Raw genomic sequence first — 24,248 nt, 5'->3', positions numbered from 1 at the left:
GTGTACAGTTAAGGTGTACAATATAATAATTTGAAATATGCACATATTGTGAAATCTTTACCACAGTATGGTTGGTTAATAACTCCTTTACCCCACAGAATTACCATTTTGTTGTTGTTGTTGTTACAGTGAGAAAATTAAAGCTCTATTCTCAGAGCAACTCTCACACGTATAATACAATATTATCAACAATAGTCACCGTGCAGTACATCAGAGTCTTTTCTTAACAGCTAAGAAGAATGAAGCAAAGACATGAAGTGACTACGGCTAGAAAGCCAGTGAGCAAGGAGTAGTTGTTGGAGCCCAGGTCCTTCCTGGACACTGAGCACAGATTGGTTTTTACAGGATTCTGCCTAAAGGGGGCTTTATGACCACATTGCTCTGTTGTGTTAGTTATGTGGCACATATTACTTCCTGAGGACCATTTTCTGTTTAATAACAGTAGATTGGAAAAAGCTTTGGTACATATAGTACCTTTCATGTAAGAGGTGTGACGAATGAGTAAGAATGGAACTACCAGTGTCCCTGCAGGAGACGTGAACAAGAGAACACTGCATCCATTAGGGAGCATAAGAGCACTGCATTGTAAGTGTGGTGGAAGGGAAGCATTTTAATAAGCTGCTCCATCTCAGCGTATGCTGAAGGGAGGATAGACAGAGGCTAAAGTGCCCCTAATAGCAGCGGGGCCTGAGAAGTGAGCATACCACTGGGATGGATGTGGGTATACACAGTGGGGAAGAGGAGCCCAGTTGGAGAAGAAATTCAGAGAAGAGAGAATCTGGGCATGTTTAAAAGTCACAAGATGAGAGGGGGAGGCAGTGAGCAGGAGCGAGCTGAAGAAGGCTCTTTGCAAGCAAGGTAGCCAAGGAACTCTTTAGAGACTAGACGTGCACGAAACTTTTAACAATTGCTTATTGCTGGGCGTTCAGTACCATCTTCCTCTTATTCCCATTTCCTGTTCTGGATAATGTCTGTATTGCTTATTTAAGGTTCAGAGGAGGCAGATACTTACAAGGATTCTGAGATTCTGAGTCTCAAGTCCAGGTTGCCAAAGGGTGAAAGTGAAGTGAAGTCACTCAGTCGTATCCGACTCTGCGACCCCATAGACTGTAGCCTACCAGGCTCCTCTGTCCATGGGATTTTCCAGGCAATAGTACTGGAGTGGATTGCCATTTCCTTCTCCAGGGGATCTTCCCAACCCAGGGCTCAAACCCGGGTCTCCCGCATTGCAGACAGATGCTTTACCATCTGAGCCACCAGGGAGAGCCAAAGGGTGGGGGAACATAAAGGACCTGTGGACACAGGAGCCAGAGGGCGGTGGTCAGCAGACATCTGGGTTCTACAGCACAAGGAGGTCTTTTTCAGACACAAGTTACTTCCCTTCATACTATGAAACCACCCTTGGGGGCTCCCCTATTTGTACCTCAGCGCTGTGTTTAATAAGGACACACTGGATGAGAGTTGTGGCTTCACTTGCCCTTTGGGTCTCCTCTTCTCAGGAAGAAGCTGGCACTTCGGTTGCAGGAGGCTGCCGAAGCCATGGGGGTGGCCAATGCCAGAAACGCCTCCCTGGAGAGGGCCAGGCTCCGACTGCAGCTGGAGCTCGGGGACACCCTGTCTGATCTCGGGCAGGCGCAGGCTGCGGCTGCCGCGCTCAACCAGAAGCAGCAGCATTTTGACAAGCGCCTGGACGACTGGAGGCAGAAGCACGAGGAGTCCCAGGCAATGCTGGATGCCTCAAAAAAAGAGGCCCGCGCCCTCAGCATCCAGCTCCTGGAGCTCAGGCACAGCTACGAGGAGAGCACCATGAGCCAGGAGGCCCTGCGGAGGGAGAATAAGCACCTGAAAGGTACATTGCGCTGAGAAGCCCGCGGGGCACCGGAAGTGCACTCGCCCAGGAACTGGCTGCCGCCTCCAGCATAGACGGCTCAGCATTTTCACAGCCCTGCTTGGGTCTTAACTTTGCCATTTGTAATACTTCCTTTGAATTTTGTTTTAATGACAGATGCAATTTTCATTAAATGAGTTCTAAAAATAAGACTACATTCCTACCTTCAGCCCCAATTCCCCACAGTAAAGTAAGCCTATTACGAATTTCTTTATATCTCTAGCCTTACCAAGATTTTCCATGCACATATGCAGGCAAGTTTTTTTTTTTTTTAACTTAAATTGCAGATTATTCTGTACCTTTTAAAAATTTATTAATATATTTTATCATTTAACAAATACTTCAAAAGCCCATCCTGTGTGCCAGGCACTGTTCTTTATACAAGTATTCATTAAGTCTCAGAACAATCTTATGAGTTAGTTTCTCTGTCTGTAAAATGCAGATTAGATTGAGTCATTTAAGGTTAAGAACTTGGCCAAATTCACATTTGCTAAGTAGCTGATATGAGATTTGAGCCCAGCCAGCTTGATTCTGGCACATACATATTTAACTATGGGCTTTGCTACTGGGCCTGTACCTGGAGGCCTACCACGTGATTGTTATTAGCAACAGAGTGTTTATGATCAGGATAATTAACACATTTCAATAGACCTTAGTCATTTTAGATACAGTTTTCCACAAGTATAAATAATCCTATATTGTACATCCCTGTACATATATTTGTGGACATGTACAAATATTTCAGTAGGATAAAGTCCTAGAAATGAAACTGCTGGGTTAAAGGAATGAATTTTTAAATTTTAAAATACTTCCCAGCAGCTCTTTAAAGAGGGCTGCCAATTTATAGCAGCACCAACAGTGACATGTGTTACAGTCCTGAGGTGCCCTGGGAATAAGTTCATTACTATTGGAGACATAAATAAACCTGCTTTCTCTGTTGATCTATACAGTCTGTGGATCCGTTCACTGACTGGGCCTGTGAGGGGTGCTGGAACAGTTAGAAAACTTTGATGGTGTCAGAAGCACCCAGAGGGCTTGTTAAAACCCCGTTGGCTGGGCCCCTCCCTCAGAGTTTCTGATCCAGTAAGTCTAGGAGGGGGTCTGAGAATTTGTATTTCTAGTAAGTTCCCAGAAATACAAATGGGGACCTCACTTGGTCTAGGGTGGAGCTTGGGCAGAAGTGTTTTTCAGAAGCTCTGCAAGTAATTCTAAGGTGTGGTCAGAGTAGAGAATCACTGCCTTGAGTTTTCTCTTGGGAGCCTGTCTTCTGGACAGGCTATATCAGACAAGAATCTGTTATTCACATGAGAATTATCGTCTATTGGGTTTGTTTTTGTAACTTAAAACTTCTTGTCCCATCCCGTCTTAAGCTAGGTATCCTCAGAGCCAGAGAAGCAGTCAGGCTCTTGAACGCCTTCCACTGCCTCTGGACTATGGGTAATTTTCCCTGAGCGCTTGGCCCTGCTCTGCTCCTTTTAGGTTCCAGAGGCTTCCTTAATGAAAAGGCAGAACTGACAGTAACAGTGTCTGGTGGTGGAGGTTTTACCACTTCTGGATGCCTTGCTCTGTCAAAGGCTTGTTTTCATGAGAGGGTTCATGCGCTGGCTCCTGGCAGACAATGACACGCTGTAAGTTCCCAGCCTGGTGTTGCAACCGCTCTCACAACAGCCGCCATTATTGGTGTTGATAGCTAAGCTCTTCCACTGAAATAATGATTCCAGGTCTATATCCTAGAGCCCCACCAGGCGATATCTGGTGTGACTCTGACAAGTGGGTTGGCATGTACAGTTGCACAGACTGATGCAAATATCCTAAGAAGCACCATTCTCACCAGTGGTTGTCGACAACTTTCTGGCAGATTCTAAAAGAATATATTGAAAAGGTATTCATTTTTTTCAAATTCAAACAAAGATCCCACAGTGCCAGCAGTGGCCTTGTCATCAAGTTACCGAGAATGGCATGACCAGGGTCCCAGCTGGCCTTCCAGAATAGTCTGTTGTGCCTGATAGCATGGGTCTGAGACTGGTTCCTTTCACTAATTTTGTCTTTCTTTCCTCCCCAGAGGAGATTTCTAATCTGACGAATCAGGTGAGAGAAGGAAAGAAGAACTTAAGTAAAATGGAAAAGGTCAAGAAACAGATTGAACAAGAAAAGACTGAAGTTCAGATGGCACTGGAAGAGGCTGAGGTATTACCTCTGGGGAGCAAAGAAGACTTTTATCATTGTGACAGTGTGGAAGATCTGCATTCTAATAACACCACCACCACAGTGACACTTAAGGCTTAACTGCATGCTTGGAACTATGCCAAGTGCTTTGCATGCACTATTTTATGTAATCACCCTAGCAGACTGTTGTTCTCATTGTGCAAATGAGGAAATTGAGGCTCAGAGAACAGGATAAACAATTGTGATGAAGACTCTTGACTGTAAGGAAAACAGGAACCGCGTGTATCTTGTTCCCTGACTTTTCCCCAGTACCTAGGCCCTTGCTGCTCTAAATGTGGCCTGGGGACCAGTTACATGGGCATCACTGGGGAGCTTGTTAGAAATTCAGACTCTCAGCCCTCTCCCCAGCTCTGTTGAATCAGAATCTGCATTTAAACAAGATTCCTGAGTGGTTCATATTTACCCTCACATTTGAGAGGCACTGGACTAGAACAATGTCTGGTGTATAAGAGAAGTTCAGTAAATATTGTTAGATGTTTCATATCTAAATATCCTCATACCTGACTCTCTCTTTAAATGAAATCAGTCAAAACCTTTTTTTTTTCCCAAAAAAACTTTGAGTAGTTTCAAAAATGAACTCAAAGCAATGTTCTCATTTGTTGCTGAAAACTCATCTTTGTGAGGGTTGTTTGATAGTGTTTTCAGTGTTATGAATTAAATATTCAGGAAGAATATCTGGCTTTATCCCTAGGCATGTGCTAGCTAGTAATTGAAGGGGCCTCCGAGAAAACCTTTTTGCCAAAGAGGCTGAATTAGAAGGAAGTTATCCTGCCATGGTCATTAAGTAGTTAACAAGGCCTACAAAGCTTCTGTTCTCACAGTTGAGTTGCATTTTCTTGACCCACCCTTTGACCAAGCACCAGGTAGCATTCAAAATGCACATCTCTTCCAGTTACCTTCCAACAGAGACAATCAGTTTTAAAAAGGCGTAGCAGTCAGTTTCAGGCACAGGCCTTTCGAAAGGTGCTGTAATGAAAAAATGAGACCCCAAAGGATTGCTCTATGTCAAGCAGTGTCAGTTTATCTCACCATCACATTTCTGTAAGAAATCTGCCAGGCAGATGTGTCAACTGGATGGCTCTTGACAGAGCACTTGCCTTTTTACGCAAATTGTTTTCTGAGATCTACATTGTATATAGAATCCTTTCACTTGGCAGTGTGGTGTCCCATAAAGCGGTTGAACTTTGTTTCATTTACTTGTTTCCTTTGGTTCTCCAGCCACCTTGGCTAGGAACTTTCTAAAGCCACTACCTTAACCTCCAAAAGTAAATTTTGCAGTAGAAATTTCAAGCAACATGAGAAGCCAATGAGAGCTATGATTGGGCAAGGTTAATTTTAGTCTTACATAACATGTAGAAGTCTTTTTAATTAAATTGACTGGCACAATGAAGGGAGATGGTTAAGGCCACAGCGTTCATACCGTTTAGTAGCACTGCTGCTGCTGCTAAGTCACTTCAGTCACGTCCGACTCTGCGACCCCATAGACGGCAGCCCACCAGGCTCCCCCATCCCTGGGATTCTCCAGGCAACAACACTGGAGTGGGTTGCCATTTCCTTCCCCAGTGCATGAAAGTGAAAAGTGAAAGTGAAGTCGCTCAGTCATGTCAGATTCTTAGCGACCCCATGGACTGCAGCCTTCCAGGCTCCTCCATCCATGGGATTTTCCAGGCAAGAGTACTGGAGTGGGGTGCCATTGCCTTCTCCGTTAGTAGCACTAGATGGCATTATATTCTATTCACATTTTCTCAAGTTTTGTCTTCACCTGCATCCATGAATACTTCATCAACTTGGACATGTATTTGTAACACTGAGTTATTTATTTTTCTGGGTGAGCCTTAATGAAAAACATTATCAGATTATTTTTGAAGTCACAAAGCTCAAACTATTGCAGATCACCTTCAAAGATTCACTTTCTCAGTGCATTCAAAAGGGTTAGAGGTGACAGTTTCCCTTGGAAGGAAAGGCACCATTCCCGCAGAGGAAATTGCTGTCCAAGCATTTTAAAAATTTTCTTCTATATTGAAGTTAGTAGTGTGAGAACAGCAGCAAGGCTTTAAGCCATATTAAATTCCCAACACCTTTCTTATTTTTATTTTGAAACTGCTACTTGGTCTTACTTTCCACTTTTGATATTATGTGCTAAGCACTCCTCAGAAGAGGCTACAAAAGTGACTTCTGCCCTCAGGACTGTCTGCCAGTGGTTAACTAACCAATAGATTGTTGTCACCTCTTGTCCCCTTTATAAACATCCTCCTCTGTCACCTCCAAGTGTTCTGTTTGTTTCTTCTTCTGTATGAAATTTTATCTATGGAACAGACTTTCAAATTTAATCAGACCTACCCTTTTCAACTTGAAACACCTTTATAACCTTTCTGGAAGTAATTGCCTTGCCTGTATTTAACATTCAAAGGAGCAGGAGCCCTCCCTGCCTGTCAGAGCAATCCATTTGAAGTAACAGTAATAGTTATGATGATAATGGCTCACACCAAGCATTATGTGTCAGGTACACCCCAGTTTCCTTTATTTGAGCACTCTCCTGTTTCTTGCTCCCCAAATGCTTTCAACTTTTCTCTATCCCTCTTCGATGCTCAAAATTGAAGTTTCCAAGTAGGAGTTATCACCTTCCTTGTTTTAGCTTTCGTACTTTTATTGATTCATCCTAAAGATGGAACCACTAAAAAAAGTCTAGAATAATAAATTTAAAAATTGAAATGTAGTCACAGACAAGATTGAAAATTTTAAAAAAATGCTTGAGATTCTAGTTCTTGAACTACAGCTGAAAGCCCTCTGGATGTCAGAGCGATAAGTAACATGGCAAAGAAAGGTAATCACTTGCCTCTCATCCTGTTCCAGTCTTCAGGGACCTGATTTGAACTTTGACTATTCCTAGCAATTCTAAAGAGAGCTGCATTAGTGACATATGTTTAGAGAAAAAAATACTTTTGTCCAAAAGTGGGCTTCATTTAATGCTTTTTAACTGTGTATTTCAGGGAGCTCTGGAGCGTAATGAAAGCAAGGTTCTTCGTTTGCAGCTTGAACTCTCGGAAACTAAAGCAGAACTGGAAAGGAAGCTTTCAGAGAAAGATGAAGAAATAGAAAATTTTAGGTATGTACAATTATTTTGATGAGCAACAATTACATATTTCAGGATCCTTAGCTGAACAGGGATTCATTGTGTTTGGCTACTTTTATAATCTTTGTTGGAATATTAGCACAGAGATAGCTGGTCTGACCCAACTCTAGACTCTTCCTAGTCAGCACAGCACTGTTAGTATAAAGGAATACCTCTAACATGATTACTATTAATGTTTATGATTTTCTTATTCAAGCACCTTCTGCTTGCGTACAAAACTCAAGATAATACACAAAAAAAGCCAAAGTATGTGGACAAGAACTGTGTATACTGCCTGGGTCTCCCTACAACAAGCTTCTTTCTTGAGTATTCAAGACACTGACTGATAGTGCCGAACAGTGAAGGAAAAGAACCAAAAAAAAAAAAGTGATGCTGGACATTAAAATTAATGTCAGATCAGAGAGAAGTTTCCACCTCCCCCATGACTGTACCTGTAGCCATTTGTTTGGAGAGGGGCTGAAGCTAAGAGCTAAGCTGCTTATTGAATCCCTGTTGAAGCAGCTGAGTCTTAATAGTCAGGAAACTGAATTAAATAGGAATCCTGGGTTGCAGGATCTTTTCTTAGCTTCATCATAACAAGCTGATGATTTTAAACATCTCACTTCTTAGCTTCTCAGTGAAGTGAGGGGATGAAAGCAGCCCCATCCGTGTCACAGAAGGTGGCAAGGAAGATCAGTAAGCCAATGTTGGCAAAGCACTTCACACTCTATAGATCAAAGGCACCATTATAAACACATGGAATTAGCTATGATTGTATTATCCATCTGATCTGTTCCCTTAAGTCAGTGCCATATGTCAGCAAGGAAAAGCATTTTTGAGTCTGAGGTTCAACTGACAATTTGCTTTCAACATGTTTGTTAAACCATTAAGAGAAAAGGTTACCATGTTCAGTTAAGCTGGCCTGTTCCCCATAGCCCATCTTCAGACAAAACTCCCATGGGGGTCATCTTTTTAATGAGGGTGTCAAGCCAAATTTGGTCTTCTGTATGCTTTGAGTTATCTTTGCTCTCACTCACCGGCACTTTCCTCTATAGGACTGACGGTGGGGATGAAATCTGGTCTACTTAAGAGGCTGTGCCTAAAAGACTTTTTTTTGATAAAGGGCGAAAACATTGGACCTTGATATTTGCCCTACTTCCTTCCACGAGGAACAAAAACGAATATCTCCTTGTACCATTAAAAAAAAAAAAAACCCAAAACTTGTTTCAGGTAACGTCAAACCTGTGCCTATTAATAAACCCAGCTAAGAAAAAATGAGTCCTCAGAGAGTCTGCGTCTTGTCAGGTACCTCTGAATGTCGTAGAGAGAGCTGTTCACCAATTATAATAATTTAAGTGCAAAGGAAGCTGGAGATCCAAACAGCTAGGGCTGGGAGAAGAAGGAATTGAAGCTGAGGCAGGAGCTGTCAAGGGGCTGAAAAAAGAAGGGCGGGCTGGAGGGAGGAGTGAGCGCTTCATGAGTTTTAGTTAATGATTCATAATAACTGTAATAGGTACATCCGTAAAGGAAAGATGAGTATATCTTAACAAAATATCACAAGTATCTTATAGACCCTTTCTGTCTGAGTCCCATGCCAGTGGAGATTGGATCAGAAACCCTTAGTTTAATCAGAGGGTCTAATCTGACTTCAGGGCTAGGAGAGGAAGGGATCTTAAGGAAGAGAACACCAGGGGGAAATACTAGCAAAACATGGGATTTTGAGCAACCAGAGATAAGCCAGGTAAAATCTAGAACTCAAGGGAAATATTGCCTGAGGAAAAGATGAGGCTCAAGGTCCCATTTCACATAATCCTTGGATAGCTCCATAGAAACTGAGGGAGGCATAGGACACAGGACTCAGGATGCTGAAAGGACCAGGAGTACAGGAGAGAGACTCAGAGGCAAAGGTAAAAACCTTGGTAGGGCTGCAAACTCTGGTAGTTCATTCACTTCACTGACTCTCTGCCTCCCAGCCAGCTGTTCTTCCATTAGGTGAGGGCTGACCCTGCATGAGCCGGGCTGGAAGCCTGTTGGGGTGAAAGAATGAGTGGCTTGTATGTGCGCTGTATGTTTCACTTGTTCCATAGTATTGAGCACTTCATGTTGGCAACATGCTGTGCCTGCTATTCTAGATAGGGCTTCCCAAACTTTTATGACTCGATACGGCTTTTTTGTTTCCTTACAAATGTTGTAATTAGCAGAGCTAGAGTTAGAGAGGTGATCATGCAGTCACTGATGGATGGAGGGGCTTTGATCCTCGCCCTCCTCTACCAGGAAAGCAAGAGTGATGTCCACGGCCAGCTTGAAGGCCAACTGGTGGCTGTGACTGCCATCTAAGTCAGGCTCTGCTGCAAGGCCCCAGCCGGAGTTGAAAATACGTTAGGTGTGTGTCCTGAATTTTCCGGGGCCACTGGCTAAGTACATCACCCTCCCAACTCGGTATTCATGAAAATGCTGAAATGTGTGGGGGCTTCTCAGTGGACCAAAACTGGGGTGTCCCAGCATGCATTCTGCTCTCTCCAGACACACCCAGAGAGGTGCTGGGGAAGGAGTTTTGGGGAGTGAGGCACCAAAATTCCCTACGCTATCAAAATGCATTTGTTTGCTTTACTTTGATCACCTATGGAAGGGTTAGGCAAGCTTCTTATTTATGGCATCAGATGGTAAATATTTTTGGCTTTGTGGACCATAGAGTCTCAGTTGCAGCTACTCAAGTCTGTAACCATGGCTTGAAAGCAGCCATAATAAGAGATCAAATGACATGGCCGAATTTGGCCCAGAGCCCATAGTTAGCTCACCCTGGCCTGTGACCTCAGGTTCCTAGTAATGATCCATCATCTTTTCCTTCCATATGGTTCACTCCTCTGAACTTAGTGATACTGAACTTTGCCACACGGTCTTCATCTACATGCACTATCCAACTTAATTTCTTGTATTGTCTGAGTCTCTTCCAGAAGAATATGTTTTTTTTTTTTTTTCTCATGTCTAAGTAAAATATTTTAGCACAACTTCAAGATGTAGGATCTCAAACTCAGGCATGGCACTTAGCGAAATATCTTGTTAATCATTTTAAAACTGAATCATATGTATTAGAATTAAGGGAAATCTTTCATTTCTGTGATATAGATGAGCAACGTTGCAAGAGAAAAATATTACTGATTGAATTGGCAGTTTAAAATCCTTAGCTTTTTCAAAATTTAAGCTCTTATTCTGATTCTGTTTGCATTTGTTTTCTTTCCTCAAATTATATTTCACAGTTTGGGAAAAATAGAAAAGGAACTTTCACCATATTGCCTTGGTCTTGACTGCTTCATTTTTCTTTAAAAATAAATGTGCTTGAGGAGTTTTCATTTGGAAGATTTCTTGACTCTGCGTGGAATGTGCTGATTGTTTAGTGGCAATTCTCCAAGCCTGTATTATATGGAAGCCTCTTAAACCATAGCACTTTCTACTTGTCTGTAGGTACTCATGAAATTGCATAAACAACTGTGGAAAAAGTACAGTTGAAACATCCATTTTGTCTGCTTAAGTAGATTATATCTCTGTACAGAGGATTTTGACACCAGCCTAGTGATGCTTTAGTGTTCCTGTATAAGTAGAGTCAGTTCAGCAAAAATGAGTTTCCTTACGTAAGACAGAGCTCTCAGTGATGTTGAGTGTGTGTCCCTGTAGTACTTGTGGGCTAGGGCTGCCATAACAAAACAGACTGGGTGGCTTAAATAGCAGAAATTTATTTTCTCACATTTCTGGGGGTTGGAGGTTCAAGATCGAGATGTTCCCCGAGACCTCTCTCCTTGGTTTGCTGGATCCTCGCATTTTCTTTCCTATGCGCACACTCATCCCTAAAGTTTCTGTGTCCATGTTTCCTATCCTTCTAAAGACATCAGTCAGATTGGATTAGGACCACCTAAGGGTTTCATTTAACTTAATCACCTCTTTAAAGGCCCTGTCATCAAATACACTCACATTCTGAGGTACCGGGGTTTACGGCTTCAAGATATGAGTTTGGTTGGGGTGGGGAGAGAGACACAATTCAGTCATAATAGTCTCTAGTGACTTTATATTCTGGCATCCCTGTGGGATCCTCTTCTGGCAGCCAGACAAAAGCCCAGGACCTAAGGGCAGGCAGGAGAGGCTGACCACAGCATGTGGAGGCCCAGGAGATGTGCTAATTCTGGCCTCTGGGGCCAGGAAGTTTTTTCTCATGCATTTGCATAATTACTTCTGAATGCCCCCTCCATCAGTGGGGTGAAGTGTGGTCATGAGAAGTGGCACCTCCACCTGTCACCTAGTTGAAAACTCTGACCACACTCTTACTGCTCTGTAGGCTGTGTGTCTTCCTGATTGGCCTCGGAGCTCAGAACACAGGCTCAGCAATAACTCAGTGTGGAACCTAATTCTGACTCAAAATGAGTATGTGTCTGCTATTTGGGCTGATAGACTCTATGAGTATGTCTTGTTTTATCTGTCCAGTATTAGGTCCTGCTTCACAGGGTGAGCTTAACAGGGCCTGTGTTAGTTATAACAGTTACATTGTTCTGACTCACAACCACCCAGTCTCAATGGCTTAAAAGTGTATTTTTACTTTGTGTCAGAGTCTAGCATTGGGTAGGATGGCGAGTGGGCCACTATTCTTCCAAGTCATTCAAAAACTCAGGTTCCTTCCATCTTTTGATGCCAGATGGTTCATGTGTGGCCATCAGGTTTGCCATTGATGGGGAAGAGATCACAGAATCATGAGTGAAAAGTTGTGTGTGAGGCTTGGAAACACTTTTGCCCATATCCATTGGTCAGAATTCAGTGACACAGTCCCAGACTTTCTGCAAGAAGGTTGGGAAATGATTTCTCTGGGTTCCCCATATTTTTTCTTTGTCTCCCCAAACTCATATCTATTGTGTAAGCTTCTAGCACTTAGCAAAAATGGTTTCAGCATGGATGTTATAAAGGCATGTTGAAGAAATTCAATATCACACAGCAGTTAGTTTTCTCAGCCTATCCTTGGTTTTACTCCTAAACTCCTGGAGAAAGATAACCATGCTATTCTAGGAGAATTAGGTGTCACAGGCCATTACAGCAGGATTGCTGGTGCAGGACTTGTTTCAACCCGGATGACTGTTTCTTGCTGTCTTCAAACATGTTTCACCATTGAAAGTATTTAAATATTATGCCCATCTGAAAGAGCATCCTCCCTTCACTCTTAGCCACTATAGAGAATCCAGATATTTGCCTTAGACTGTCTTTGAGGAGGTATTAGACAAGGCAAAGTCTGTCCCACAAGAATCTCAAAAATATTCTAGTGCTTTTCTCTTTTAAATTTTATTTTATTTTTATTTTTGGCTATGCTGGGTCTTCATTGCTGTGCAGGCTTTTGTCTAGTTGCAGTGAGTGGGGGCTACTCTCTACTTGTGGTGTGCAGGCTTCACATTGTGGTGGCTTCTCTTGTCGTGGAGCATGGGCTCCAGGACACATGGGCTTCAGTAGAAGCGGCAAGTGGGCTATCGAGCACAGGCTCAATTGCGGTGCACAGGCTTAGTTGCTCTGCAGCATGTGGGATCCTACCAAACCAGGGATCAAACCCGTGTCTCCTGCATTGGCAGACAATCTCTTTACCACTGAGCCACCAGCGAAGCCCACTAGTGATTTTCTTGATTTTTCTGGGGCGTTGACATGGAAAACAGTAGATCTGATACGATGTACAAATGCTCACTGATCTAATCAACTCTCCAACCTCCATGGTTCCCAAATGAAGACCCTTTAGACTTATTTTGTTAACTACACAGAATCTGTATTGAATTTTAAGTTTTTCCCTGATTCCTAAATTGCTGTGTGTACACAGAAGGTACCCTTTCTCAACCTGGGTGCATGATTTCCCCCCTGAATGTTATTCTAAAATTAGGAGGAAGCAGCAGTGTGCTATTGACTCCCTGCAGTCGAGTCTGGATTCTGAAGCTCGTTGCAGAATTGAGGCCACCCGGCTGAAGAGGAGCATGGAAGGGGACCTCACTGAGATGGAGCTCCAGCTTAGCTGTGCCAGCCGGCAGGCATCAGAGGCCACCAAGTCCCTGGGCCAGCTCCAAACCCAGATCAAGGTATTTTCAATTGTCACATGGGGATGAAGCAGGGACGCCTCTGCTTATGGGAGCAAACCAAGTAACAGGTTGTGTTCAATAATAAAAGTGAGGACACCAAATCTAGTCCTTCAGGAGACCTTACATTCAATTGGCTTATATTAATATGTGCTTATGTTTAACTGGTTTATGTTATGTTTAACTTTGTTGAGTGTGCACACACAAACTCAGGTCCCACTGAACTCCCAGGGACCCATGCCCAGGCCGGAGTTTTCTCTCCCAGGACCTGCAGGTGCAGGTGGATGACAGCAGATGCCTGAACAGCGAGCTGAAGGAGCAGGTGGCGGTGGCCGAGCGGCGCAATGCTCTTCTCCAGGCTGAAGTTGAGGAGCTAAGGTCCTTGCAGGAGCAGACAGAGCGTAGTCGCAGGCTGGCAGAAGAGGAGCTCCTGGAAGCTACAGAAAAAATCAATCTTTTCCATGCCCAGGTGGGACCCATAAACTCCCCATTAGCCACATCAGCTGGTTGGAGGCAGCAGTTTCCCCATAGTCAGCCTTGGTCTTGAACCATACGCACTTGCCACATGGAGCCTTGGGGGTGTCTGGTGAGACAGGGAGAGCTTTTGGCAGCAGAGTGGTGGCCGCATCCTTCATTTGTCCCCAAATGCATGGGCTCCCTAGGGCTGCAGCAACACAGTCCACAAACTGAGGAGCTTAAAACCACAGAAATGTAACCTCTCACAGTTCTAAAGGCTGGAAGTCTGAAATCAAGGCATTGGCAGGGAGCACTCCCTGTGAACCTCGTAGGGGAATCCTTCCTTGCCTTTTCCCAGCTTCTGGAGGTTTACTGGCTATCTTTGGCGTTCCTTAGTTTGTAGATGCGTCACGCCAATTCTCTGCCTTCACATGGCATTTTCTCTGTTTTAACATCATTTTCTCTCTGTATCTGTCATTGTCCAAATTTCCAAATTTTTATGAGGACATCAGTCAGATCTCCTGGAGGAGGGTATAGCAACCCACTCCAGTATTCTTGCCTGGAAAGTCCCATGAAGAGGGTCCTAGTAGGCTACAGTCCATGGGGTCACAAAGAGTTGGACATGACTGACCTCATTTTAACTTGATTGCCTCTGTAAGGAACCTGTTTCCAAGGTCACATTCTGAGAACTGGTGGTTAGGACTTCAACCTATGTTTCTTGTTTGGAGGGACACAATTTGACCCATAACATCAAGCCCTATGAGAAGAATGAACTGTCAGGACACTCACAGCTAGGATGCTGGGGAGAGAGAGCGGGGGCTGGGGGGGAGCCATTCACTAGTGTCCCAGAGTCATTTGCCTGTTCATCCTGTTCCCTCTATGCCATGTGTTCCCTGAGAATCCCAGGATTCAGGAAAAAAAAAAAAAGAGCTGCCTAAGAGCCAAGAGATTTCAAACAATTCTGCGTGGCTCCTGACAGTTTTAGTGAATTGTCAGGAGTCTGGCTTCTCATGGAAGGTTATGTAAGTGACACAAAACAAGAATTTTTAGAATTTTTACTATTCTTGTGGAATCAGGAGAAACCATAATGGTTAGACAAATGCATATAGTAAATGGGTCATTCAATAAACATTCTTAGTACATCTACCATAACCTAGACAGGTGTACATGGTATTGTTGTTTAGTCGCTCAGTCATGTCTGACTCTCTGGCGACTCCATGGACTGTAGCCCACCAGGCTCCGCTCTGTCCATGAGATTTTCCCAGTAAGAATACTGGAGTGGGTAGCCATTCTCTTCTCCAGGGGATCTTCCTGACCCGGGATCAAATCCGGGTCTCCTGCATTGTCAGGTGGATTCTTAACCACTGAGCCACTGGGGAAGATAGATGCAGATAGATGCAGAGTGTCTCCATCATCCTAAAGACGTGACCATCTAAGTAAACAAGCTGCAGCACATTGCCAGGAGTACAGTGACAGAGCAAGGACAGCCCCATAGAAAGCCTCCCTGACGGTCCTACCCTGCAGGGGGTGCACAGTCTGCTTGATCTGAGCTGTGAAGGACACGTAAGAAGTCAGCCAAGTAGACAGAAGAGTCAAGGGCAGAGGCATGAGGAGAGGAGGGGATTTAGGACGTTAAGGAAAATTGATATATTTACTGTAGCATACGGTGGGGGCAGGGTGGGAGAAATCAGCCGAATTGATGCTAAGGGAGAGGTGGACAGACCCAGATCCCCAGGGACTTGATTTTGAAACTGATGAAGTTTGAAGTCTGCTGAAGAGTTGTGGTAACTGGGAGCAAAGTTATTAGGTTTGCATATTCAGAAGTTTACTCTGATGATTGTTGTGAAGGATGGATTCATGCAGTTAGGGGCAGATGTGCCATGCTCGGGGCTATTTAGAAGTAGGATCATTGTGGTTGCCATAGTGACTGGGAAGTGCCACTGACATTTAGTAGACACGTTCCAAAGATACTAATGCTCCTGCAAAATACAGGTAATTCGCTATCACAAAGAATTACCCCTCCCAGAATGCCAACTGTAACTGAGAAACACTGGATAAAAGGAAGTATAAGCCAAAGATGCACCAGCTGGAAGGCACTGCATTTAGTTTGTGCCTACAGTCTGACTTTGTGTCCATGTGCACGACACGATCCTATTAGGGTACCACATGTATAAAACAGGCTATAGGCTCTGCATAATTCCTGACAGGCTAACTCACTTCAGTATTTTCTTTCTCTCTCAGGAAAGCTTAAATAAATAAAATGAGTAGAAGTGTTATAAAGTAGAATATTGAATTTTTAAAAAGTAAATCTGTAGTATTTAATAGCTATTGGTAACAAATCATTTGCCATGCATGGTTATAACTGATGATACACCAGTGGGTCTCCATATGATGATAAAGCACTAGCCTAGAGAGAGATGAGGACATCAACCAGAGCAAAAGCAGACAGAGAGAGGAGGAGATAGATCTGAAAAACAACAAAAAGAAAATTAGGCCACAGAGACTCGATCTCCAGAGCAGAGTTTCTGAAACTTTATGTGTAAAAGAGCAAATAACACAAAAATGTACATTCTCAGGCCTCATCCCAGACCCACTGCAGAATCTCTGCTATAGGAGGAATCAAGCGAGTTTTCAGAATCAAGCGAGTTTTCAGGTGACGCTGCCAGTTCAGAAACTACCCTTGGTGCAGTTCTGATCTAGGTGATCTGTGGCTCACAAGGACTCCTCTCCCTTGTGAGGTCCTACCTTGGGCAAGTAGGACCCCTTGCAATTCCGGGAACACCAGCTATCTTCTGATTGATGTATAGTGAGCATTTTATAGACCTCTAACCTAGACCAGACATATGAGGCCAAAGTTATCCCTGTCTGATTACGTGTCCTTTTGCAAACCTGAGCTGTGACCATCTAGCTTGCCCTTCACAGTACTCCCTCACCCTCTGCTTCCCAAAGAGAACCAATCATTTAGCTTGAAAATACTTTAACCATCAACTCCCTAGTGGATTTTAAGTGATTCTGTGTGTAAATGAATCAAGATTTACACTTGTACCTTTCTTTACAAAGAGTTTCTATGGAGTTTTGTGCTGTGAGCATCCCAACAAACTCCAGGAAATGCCCTCACCCCCACCACCCCCCAGGCTACACCCCTGGCAGCAGGAGCCCCTGGGCACACAGAGCCTGTCTCTTGATGAGGACTGAGGATAGCAACCTTGACAAAGATGCTTCCTGCCATTGAGGAAGCGGGACAGAACCTGTGAGGCTGGAATATCTCTCTTCCTGTTCCCAAGGTTTAATCTTGTCACTGAGAGAGGCACTAGCCAGAGGAAAAGTGAACAAACAGAAGAGAAATTAAAAATAGGAAGGCGATGCCTTTTAAATACATTCTCTCTGCTAAGCTTTCACACCCTCAGAAAAGCTGTGCTACAAACACAGACCAAAAAGGAGTTTCAGCTTCTAATGTCACAACCCAGGAAGGAAAGAATTAGGGCAGCACCAGCCAAAGAACACACGTAACCCTCCCGTGTGATGGAGCTTTCTAAGGGCTGGGGGGTGAGGCTCATCAGAATTGCTTTTCCCACCGCCTCTATCAGTGCAGAATTGATAGAAATGGAGGTCGATGATGAGAAAGATTTTTCCCCCTGGAGCAGCATGCAGGAAGCTCATTTTTATTTCCCAGACCCCTGCTTTTCAGATGTCTGCTTTTGACCCTGACTTCTACTCTGGGACACTTGCTGCTTTCCACATCAAAGAGCAAAAGGCAGAGAAACATACTCCTCAACAAGGGGAAAACCAAACACGTGTTTGGGACTCGTAGGTTGTCTGGATCCACTGCTCCTTTCGGATTCAGGCTGCCATCTCCCCAGTAGTGGACCACTCATAGATGAAATCCCATGCATTCAGTCTAATGTGGTCTCCTGACCCTGGAAGTGCTGCTTCACTGAGTATGGCTGCCCAGAGGAAAATGACCTCCTGGCCAGAGCCCCTCCCATTGCATGTCCTGAAGAGACCAGCTTGCGTTTCACCACTGATCTCAACTTGCCTAATGAGGATGCTGCTTTTCCTTAGAACACGAGTCTCCTCGGCCAGAAGAAGAAACTGGAGGTGGATGTAGCCAGGATGCAGAAGGAAACTGAGGAGGCGATGCAGGGGTGTCAAAATGCGGAAGAGAAGGCCAAGAAGGCAGCCACCGAGGTGGGCCCATAACTGCATGCTCACTCCTGTCTTCCAGAGCTGACAGGAGCAGTAGCCAAGGGGCAGGGGCAAGGGTGCAGCCAGAAGGGATTCCATTGATTCTCCATACCGCCAGAGGGGAGGTTAACTGACCCCTCTGCCTCTCTGCCCCCACTTTGGAAATTAGGCCAATCGGCTCCTCCCTTCCACCCAAACCACACAATGAAAAGAAGCAGCTGAATCACCATAAGCAAAATCTTCTGAAAGCAAGAGACTTTTTAAGATAGTCAAACCACTTTCCACTTGTGAATCAATATATCTAGTGTCTAGAAACAATTCTTATGTTTCCTTACCCATAGCTATTTTTCCTGGGGCCTGTAATGGCTTCATGACGATGATCTGGCAAGAATGCTTATTTCACTTATTTTTTTACAGCCCATACTGCTGCTTCAATAACAGAATCAGGTTGGTTAGGAAGACCTTCAGGATCGGTGTACCTTCCTTATCTGCAAGTTTAAAGTTGTTGATAGGTGTACTTTTCCTGAATGAGACCAAGCTCAGAGTTGACTGCCAGCCTTGACTATACCTTTGTGGGCACTGAAAAGGGATACCCTCTGGACACGCACTGTGGATAGATGCAGATTTCTCTCAAAAGGCATGGCAAACAGATGACAGTACTCAAAAAAAAAAAAAAAAAAAAAAAGGCCATGGAAGGAGGGAGGTGGGAGAAAAATCTGTGCGTCAAGGCCCCAGCCTTGCAGGACCCAGCATCTGCTGAGCAGAGCTTGGACTTGATTTCACCCTCCACTCACCGCTTCCCCATCAGGTGCTTCTGCACAGTACGTCGGATGCACAAACACTTGGAGCAGCCCAGAGCTTGCCCTGAGAATGAAAGCTGATCCTCTTGCTAACTAGTATATGGGAGCCAAAGAGATAAGATATTCAGTTAGGTTTTACATTAGTCATTTTAAAATTCAGAAGAAGGGGAAAACTTATGTCTGTATCTGTCTGAATCATCAAGCACTTGGGTAGTTAAAACTCTTGCACCAAATCCTAGCTCTAGGTCACTGTAGAATCCAGAAGAATGGGGAAAGCATGCCTAGCATTCAGCCATTTTGTATCAACGCGGATACTCTGCTTTCTGATGGAAAAGACATGTGAGAAAGCTTGAAAGTGTTTGGCCAAGAAAAAATAATATGCTCATTTCAAACATTTATGAAAATCTACACAGAAGTGGGGAAAAAAGAGCTTTTTGCTCCTGCTTGGTAAATTTATGCAGTCACACGTTAGGAAGATTCTATCTGCATAACTTCACCTTTAAAAGATCTTCTTGACAATGTTGAAAAATGAACTCACTACCTCTTCCCCTGCCTTAATTCTCCAGTAGTTCAGCTCTGAGCTCCAGCCCCACATAGCAAAACCTAGAGTTACCTTCATAATTTATTCTTTGCCCTCACCATCTGCACAGACGTCTCACACTTGAATTATGCAGATGGTTGGTAACCTGATAGACAGAGAAACTTTGGCTGAGAGGGCAGTTTTCTTACATTAAAGGCATTGAGAGATTCATGAAACAGTTCTTAATAATGGCAGCAAGACACCAAGCCCCTGTATACATGATCAAAGCCGAGAGCGGGCTTTGCAAGAATTAACCATCTTTGTGCCAGATTATTGGCACCGAGAGCATCAGTTGCTGCCAAATTCCTAGAGCCTAAACTCGTTTGCAGTTGCAAGTCATAGGATTACAGAAGTGAGATGTGAAAAAGATTCTCCTAGGCACACCACACTTTTCCTGGTGCAAGCTGCCACAGGACATGTCCTGTTGCTTTACTGAGTTAAAAACTCTGCCCTCAGCTGGTCATCTTTCTTTGAATAGAGATATTGTGTCGTAATGTTCACATGGTGTTTCATCTCTGGTCTGTTTCCACCACCCATCACCCTGATCTCCAGTAGCTGCTGCTATCTTGATTGCCTATGGTCACCAAACTCGAGGACCACAGAGGTTAGGGAGAGCATGGTGGGAAGAGATGAAGTACAGAGGTGAGGCATGGCCTTTAGTCACATCAGGAGCTGAAGACTAGGGACAAAATGTTCAGCTCTGTTGGCTGCCAGATTACCTCGGTCCCTTTCCTTCTTTTCTAGGTAGCAGACATGTCAGAAGCACTAAAGAAGGAGCAGGATACTAATGCCCACTTGGAAAGGATGAGAAAGAACATGGAGCAGACCATTAAAGACTTACAAGAGAGGTTGAATGATGCTGAGCAGACGGCCATAATGGGGAACAGAAAGCAAATCCAGAAACTAGAATCCAGGGTAGGAGTTTGCCTGTGTAATCGTGGGGTCTTGACAACTCCCAGTTCAAAGCTGTATGTCTTGGGATATCACTCAGATAGTCCTGCCTCCCTCTTCACTTGGGCTTGTACCACTTGCAGTCATCTGAGAGTGTCAGATCTCAGTATATTCATTCATTCTTCTTGACTTTGGGCCACTAAACAGGATTCTTCTTGGAGTGGGTGAAACCTGCCTTCCTGCTTAGTAGAATGTATCTCCCCCAGCTTCACCCGCCCCGGCCCTAGGCTCCCCATAGCCAGGGGACCCACTGTTTCCAAACATTCTCTCACACTCTTGATTCCCTGCCTTTGCTCCCACTATCTGCTCTATGGAGAATGCCCATATCCTAACAGCCAGAGAAAGCAGAGGGGAACAAGTAAATCAAGGACCAAAAAGACTTTAGTGCAGATATAGTGAGGACTGACAGAATTGATGTAGTACCTGCCTTCAGGGAGCTTCAAGATAGGAAGACTAGAAAGACCTATCTTGAAAATAGGATTTTTAAAATTATTGAATCAATTTCAGTGACAATTTACAGGTCATGTGACAGATGCTATAAGGATGGAAAGAATATTTGACTGGGATTTTCATGCCTCAGAAGGGCCTCTGAGAAAGTATTGCTATTGCACATTTATGATATATCTATATAATGGAATACCAATACACATTGACAGTATAATCATACTGATTAAAAAGGAGTGAGGAAGAGCGTTGTAATGTCCTGGAGTTCATGCCTAGTAGTATAATGATAATAAAGGCAGAGGCAATGTGGAGAGTATATAACCTGTGCAAGAAAGAGGGAAAATATGAAGACATGTACACATCTGCGTATATTTTCAAAAAGAATTGGTGGCAGGATAAAATGAAGACTCATAAAAGCCACTAGTCCCTTGGGCTACAAGGAGGTCCAGCCAGTTCATCCTAAAGGAAATCAGTCTTACATATTCATTGGAAGGACTGATGCTGAAGCTGAAACTCCAATACTTTGGCCACCTGATGTGAATAACTGACTCATCTGAAAAGACCCTGATGCTGGGAAAGATTGAAGGTGGGAGGAGAAGGGGATGACAGAGAATGCGCTAGTTAGATGGCATCACCAGCTCAATGGACATGAATTTGAGTAAATTCTGGGAGTTGGTGATGGACAGGGAGGCCTTGGCGTGCTGCAGTCCATGGGGTTGCAAAGAGTCGGACAGGACAGAATGACTGAATAAAAGCCACTATGCATAGGAGGAAAACACAGAGATGAAAGTTAGGCCTTCTGAATGGACCTTGTTTAGTTGGTTTGACTGCAAAATTGTGTGAAAAACACCCTTCCTTATCAACCCGCCTACTCCGTGTCCTGCTTTATTTCTCTCCATTCCACTTATCACCATCTAACATAATCTATATTTTACTTTGCTTTGTGTTTCATGCATTAGAATGGATGCTTGTAGAGGGGAGAGGTTTTTGTGTTTTGTTCCCTGCTGTATCCCTGCTGCATAGGAGGCATCATATTCATTGAATGAATGCTATGTTAACCTTGATCGTGTAATTCTATAAGGCTACAGGCCAGCTGCTCATCTGTACTACAGCTCTCCCACCTAGCAGGGCTGTAGGTGACATGTGTGACATAGACTCAGGGTCTGGTTTCTTTAGAGAAACAGCTGAACATGGAGAATGATGAGGCAGTATATTGGCTGAATCCTTAAAGAGAGCTATATATAGCTTATTCTCTATATATACTTACGTACTTTCTAATACGCACATGTGTATGTACTGTTGTAATCCAAGAGGGCATACTTATCTTCTCTGCATGGATTAGCCTTTCACATCCTTCAGAGTCTAAACAGTCCTTTTATGAGCTCACCTAGTTCGACCAGCTCACTTGGCCAGGCAGTTTTCCCAGACAGCTTGTTCTGTTCCACCACTACGGGAACCAGAGTAAACACATCTTCCCTTGATGGTGTCACTCTGTTCCAAGTGATGGTGTCAGTTGGCCACTGCAATACCCTCCTGGCTTGCTGGCTGTCCACCTGTCATCTGAGACCATGGTTTGCTTGCAGGTTCGTGAACTGGAGGCTGAACTGGAGAGTGAAGTCCGACGTAACTTGGAGGCCCAGAGGGGAGCCCACAGGCTTGAGCGGTGCATCAAGGAGCTGACCCGTCAGGTACTCTGAGAAGCCGCTCCCTGCTTGCCTGGCGCACCCTACCTCAGGCGGATGTGCTCCTTCAAGCCTGAAACCACCCCCTAGGACTCCTCTAGTTCTCTCTCCATCCTTCCTCTCCCTCAGCAGGAGACACCAACTTGCCCTTCCAGAGCTCCTCTGCTATTACTGATTTGGGTCAGTCCCTCTTTAGAGCTCTCAGGAAGCACAATGTGAGTGACAAGTTGCAATTAGAAGCGAAGAGCTATTTATACCATCCTTGTTTTTTCTCACGTAATGTCTGCAGCACTTTTGGAAAGATGCCTTCCTGTGAGAGGCTGAGTGAGAACAATGTGTAAATGAAGTGACTGGCGGAGACCGGGGTGGCGACTCAGCCAGCAGGTTGCATGAGACGCTAGCTAAATTGGAGCAGGGGACGTTTCCACTCTTGTTTTCTGGTCTCACACACTCCAGGCCACCGAGGACTCTATCTGGTGTTGGTGCCAGGTGGAAATACAGCAAATGCTGAGAGGCCCCCTGCAGCTTTCTGACTGTTTTCATGTCTAAGCAAATAATTGAAAAGAAGTGGGCAAACTTGTTACCAGTAACTAATGCATTGCCAGTGTAGCAATCTACTCCTTCACTTGTGTTTTCATTTTCCAGCTTGTCTTACCTTTTCTTCAAACAGAGAAAGCCAGATATCTCACGATAGCACATGTCTTGCTCATTCCTCTGGGCCCAGCACCTTCCTGGCACAGAGCAGATGGGTGTGTTTCAGTTAAATACAGATGCCAATGGTTACTCTCTAGCTCTCTCTGCCACACAATATAGCTTGTTCCAGTGAAAAGGCAAACTCACCCTAGGTGCCCACTTTACAGCAACTTAGCACTCAAGCGAGATCTGCCAGTCCTGATAGTGGCCCCTGAGGCTGAGTTGGTGTCAGAGACCTCAAAGTGTTCCTTCGTTGCACTAGGAAGGATGGTATTGTTAAGACAGCAGAGTGCTTCAGAAGCACCATCTTGGGCTAATTAAGATGAAATGAGCTATTTGTACCGTTCTTCTTTGCTGAATAAGTAGTTCTTTCCTAAGGCGAATTAGTCTGACACTTCTTTAGACCATGCTAGGTATTATAATGAAAACCACTGGGGACTGCACTCATGGTATGTGTGACGGAGGAAGTAAGCACCTGGGAAACGTGAACGATGTGCTATTCTATGCTTCTTTTGAGCAAGGATAAGAAACATGAGGAAGCAAAATGCTGCTTGTTAATTATGTCTGCTTTTTTCTTTTTATTTTCCTATGGGTTATTCTTACAGTTTTCTTCTGTAAACAGGTTCATTATACAACAATCCACGAAAGCTATACTTTCTCATTGTCCCAAGGAATACAGTCTCATTCTGTTGTGCTTTTATCTTTGTTTATTTATAGCAATAATCTGTCTTCCCCTTGTACTAGCATGGAAGTGTATTTTTTAATTTCTTCCAAGTGTCTGCACAACGCTTAGAGTATATCTATTCAATTATGCAATGATTTTCTGCCGTCAACTCAGGTAACACCTATTGAGTACCTTTTATTACAAGATAACAGGCTAGACCCTGTCGCTTTAAAGAGACATTAGAGAGCCCTCCATATTCCTTGATATCAGTACCTGGTTTTGAAATATTCAAGGTAGATGTTGAGTCAATTCAATCTGTTCTCCTTTAACATCAAAATAACCATCAGGACCGTGGGGCAGGGTGTTTTGTGATAGTACATCATAGGTGCCATTATAAAATGTCATTTTGAAAGGGATATAAATAGGGTTTTTCTTTCCTAGGAAAAATTCCTCTTGGAAAATCATACTGCATTGGAAAAGG

At 44.0% G+C, this 24,248-nt stretch overlaps 1 protein-coding gene across 4 annotated transcripts in view; it reads left to right on the top strand.

The window, feature by feature from the left end:
* Window positions 1–24,248, top strand: part of MYH15 (myosin heavy chain 15) — a 152,066-nt gene that overhangs the window by 119,646 nt on the left and 8,172 nt on the right. For all 4 annotated transcript variants that reach the window (XM_060404248.1, XM_060404253.1, XM_060404256.1 and 1 more), the window contains 8 exons: window positions 1,500–1,849; window positions 3,951–4,075; window positions 7,105–7,220; window positions 13,123–13,315; window positions 13,578–13,781; window positions 17,831–17,956; window positions 20,078–20,248; window positions 22,312–22,416. In XM_060404248.1, the coding sequence (XP_060260231.1) occupies window positions 1,500–1,849; window positions 3,951–4,075; window positions 7,105–7,220; window positions 13,123–13,315; window positions 13,578–13,781; window positions 17,831–17,956; window positions 20,078–20,248; window positions 22,312–22,416 (1,390 nt within the window). The remainder of the gene's footprint in view (window positions 1–1,499; window positions 1,850–3,950; window positions 4,076–7,104; window positions 7,221–13,122; window positions 13,316–13,577; window positions 13,782–17,830; window positions 17,957–20,077; window positions 20,249–22,311; window positions 22,417–24,248) is intronic.

The sequence above is a fragment of the Ovis aries genome, chromosome 1 (assembly GCF_016772045.2).
Source record: "Ovis aries strain OAR_USU_Benz2616 breed Rambouillet chromosome 1, ARS-UI_Ramb_v3.0, whole genome shotgun sequence".
NCBI lineage: Eukaryota > Metazoa > Chordata > Mammalia > Artiodactyla > Bovidae > Ovis > Ovis aries.
The sequence above is the reverse complement of the archived record's forward strand: the minus strand, read 5'-3'. Positions and strand labels throughout refer to the sequence as shown.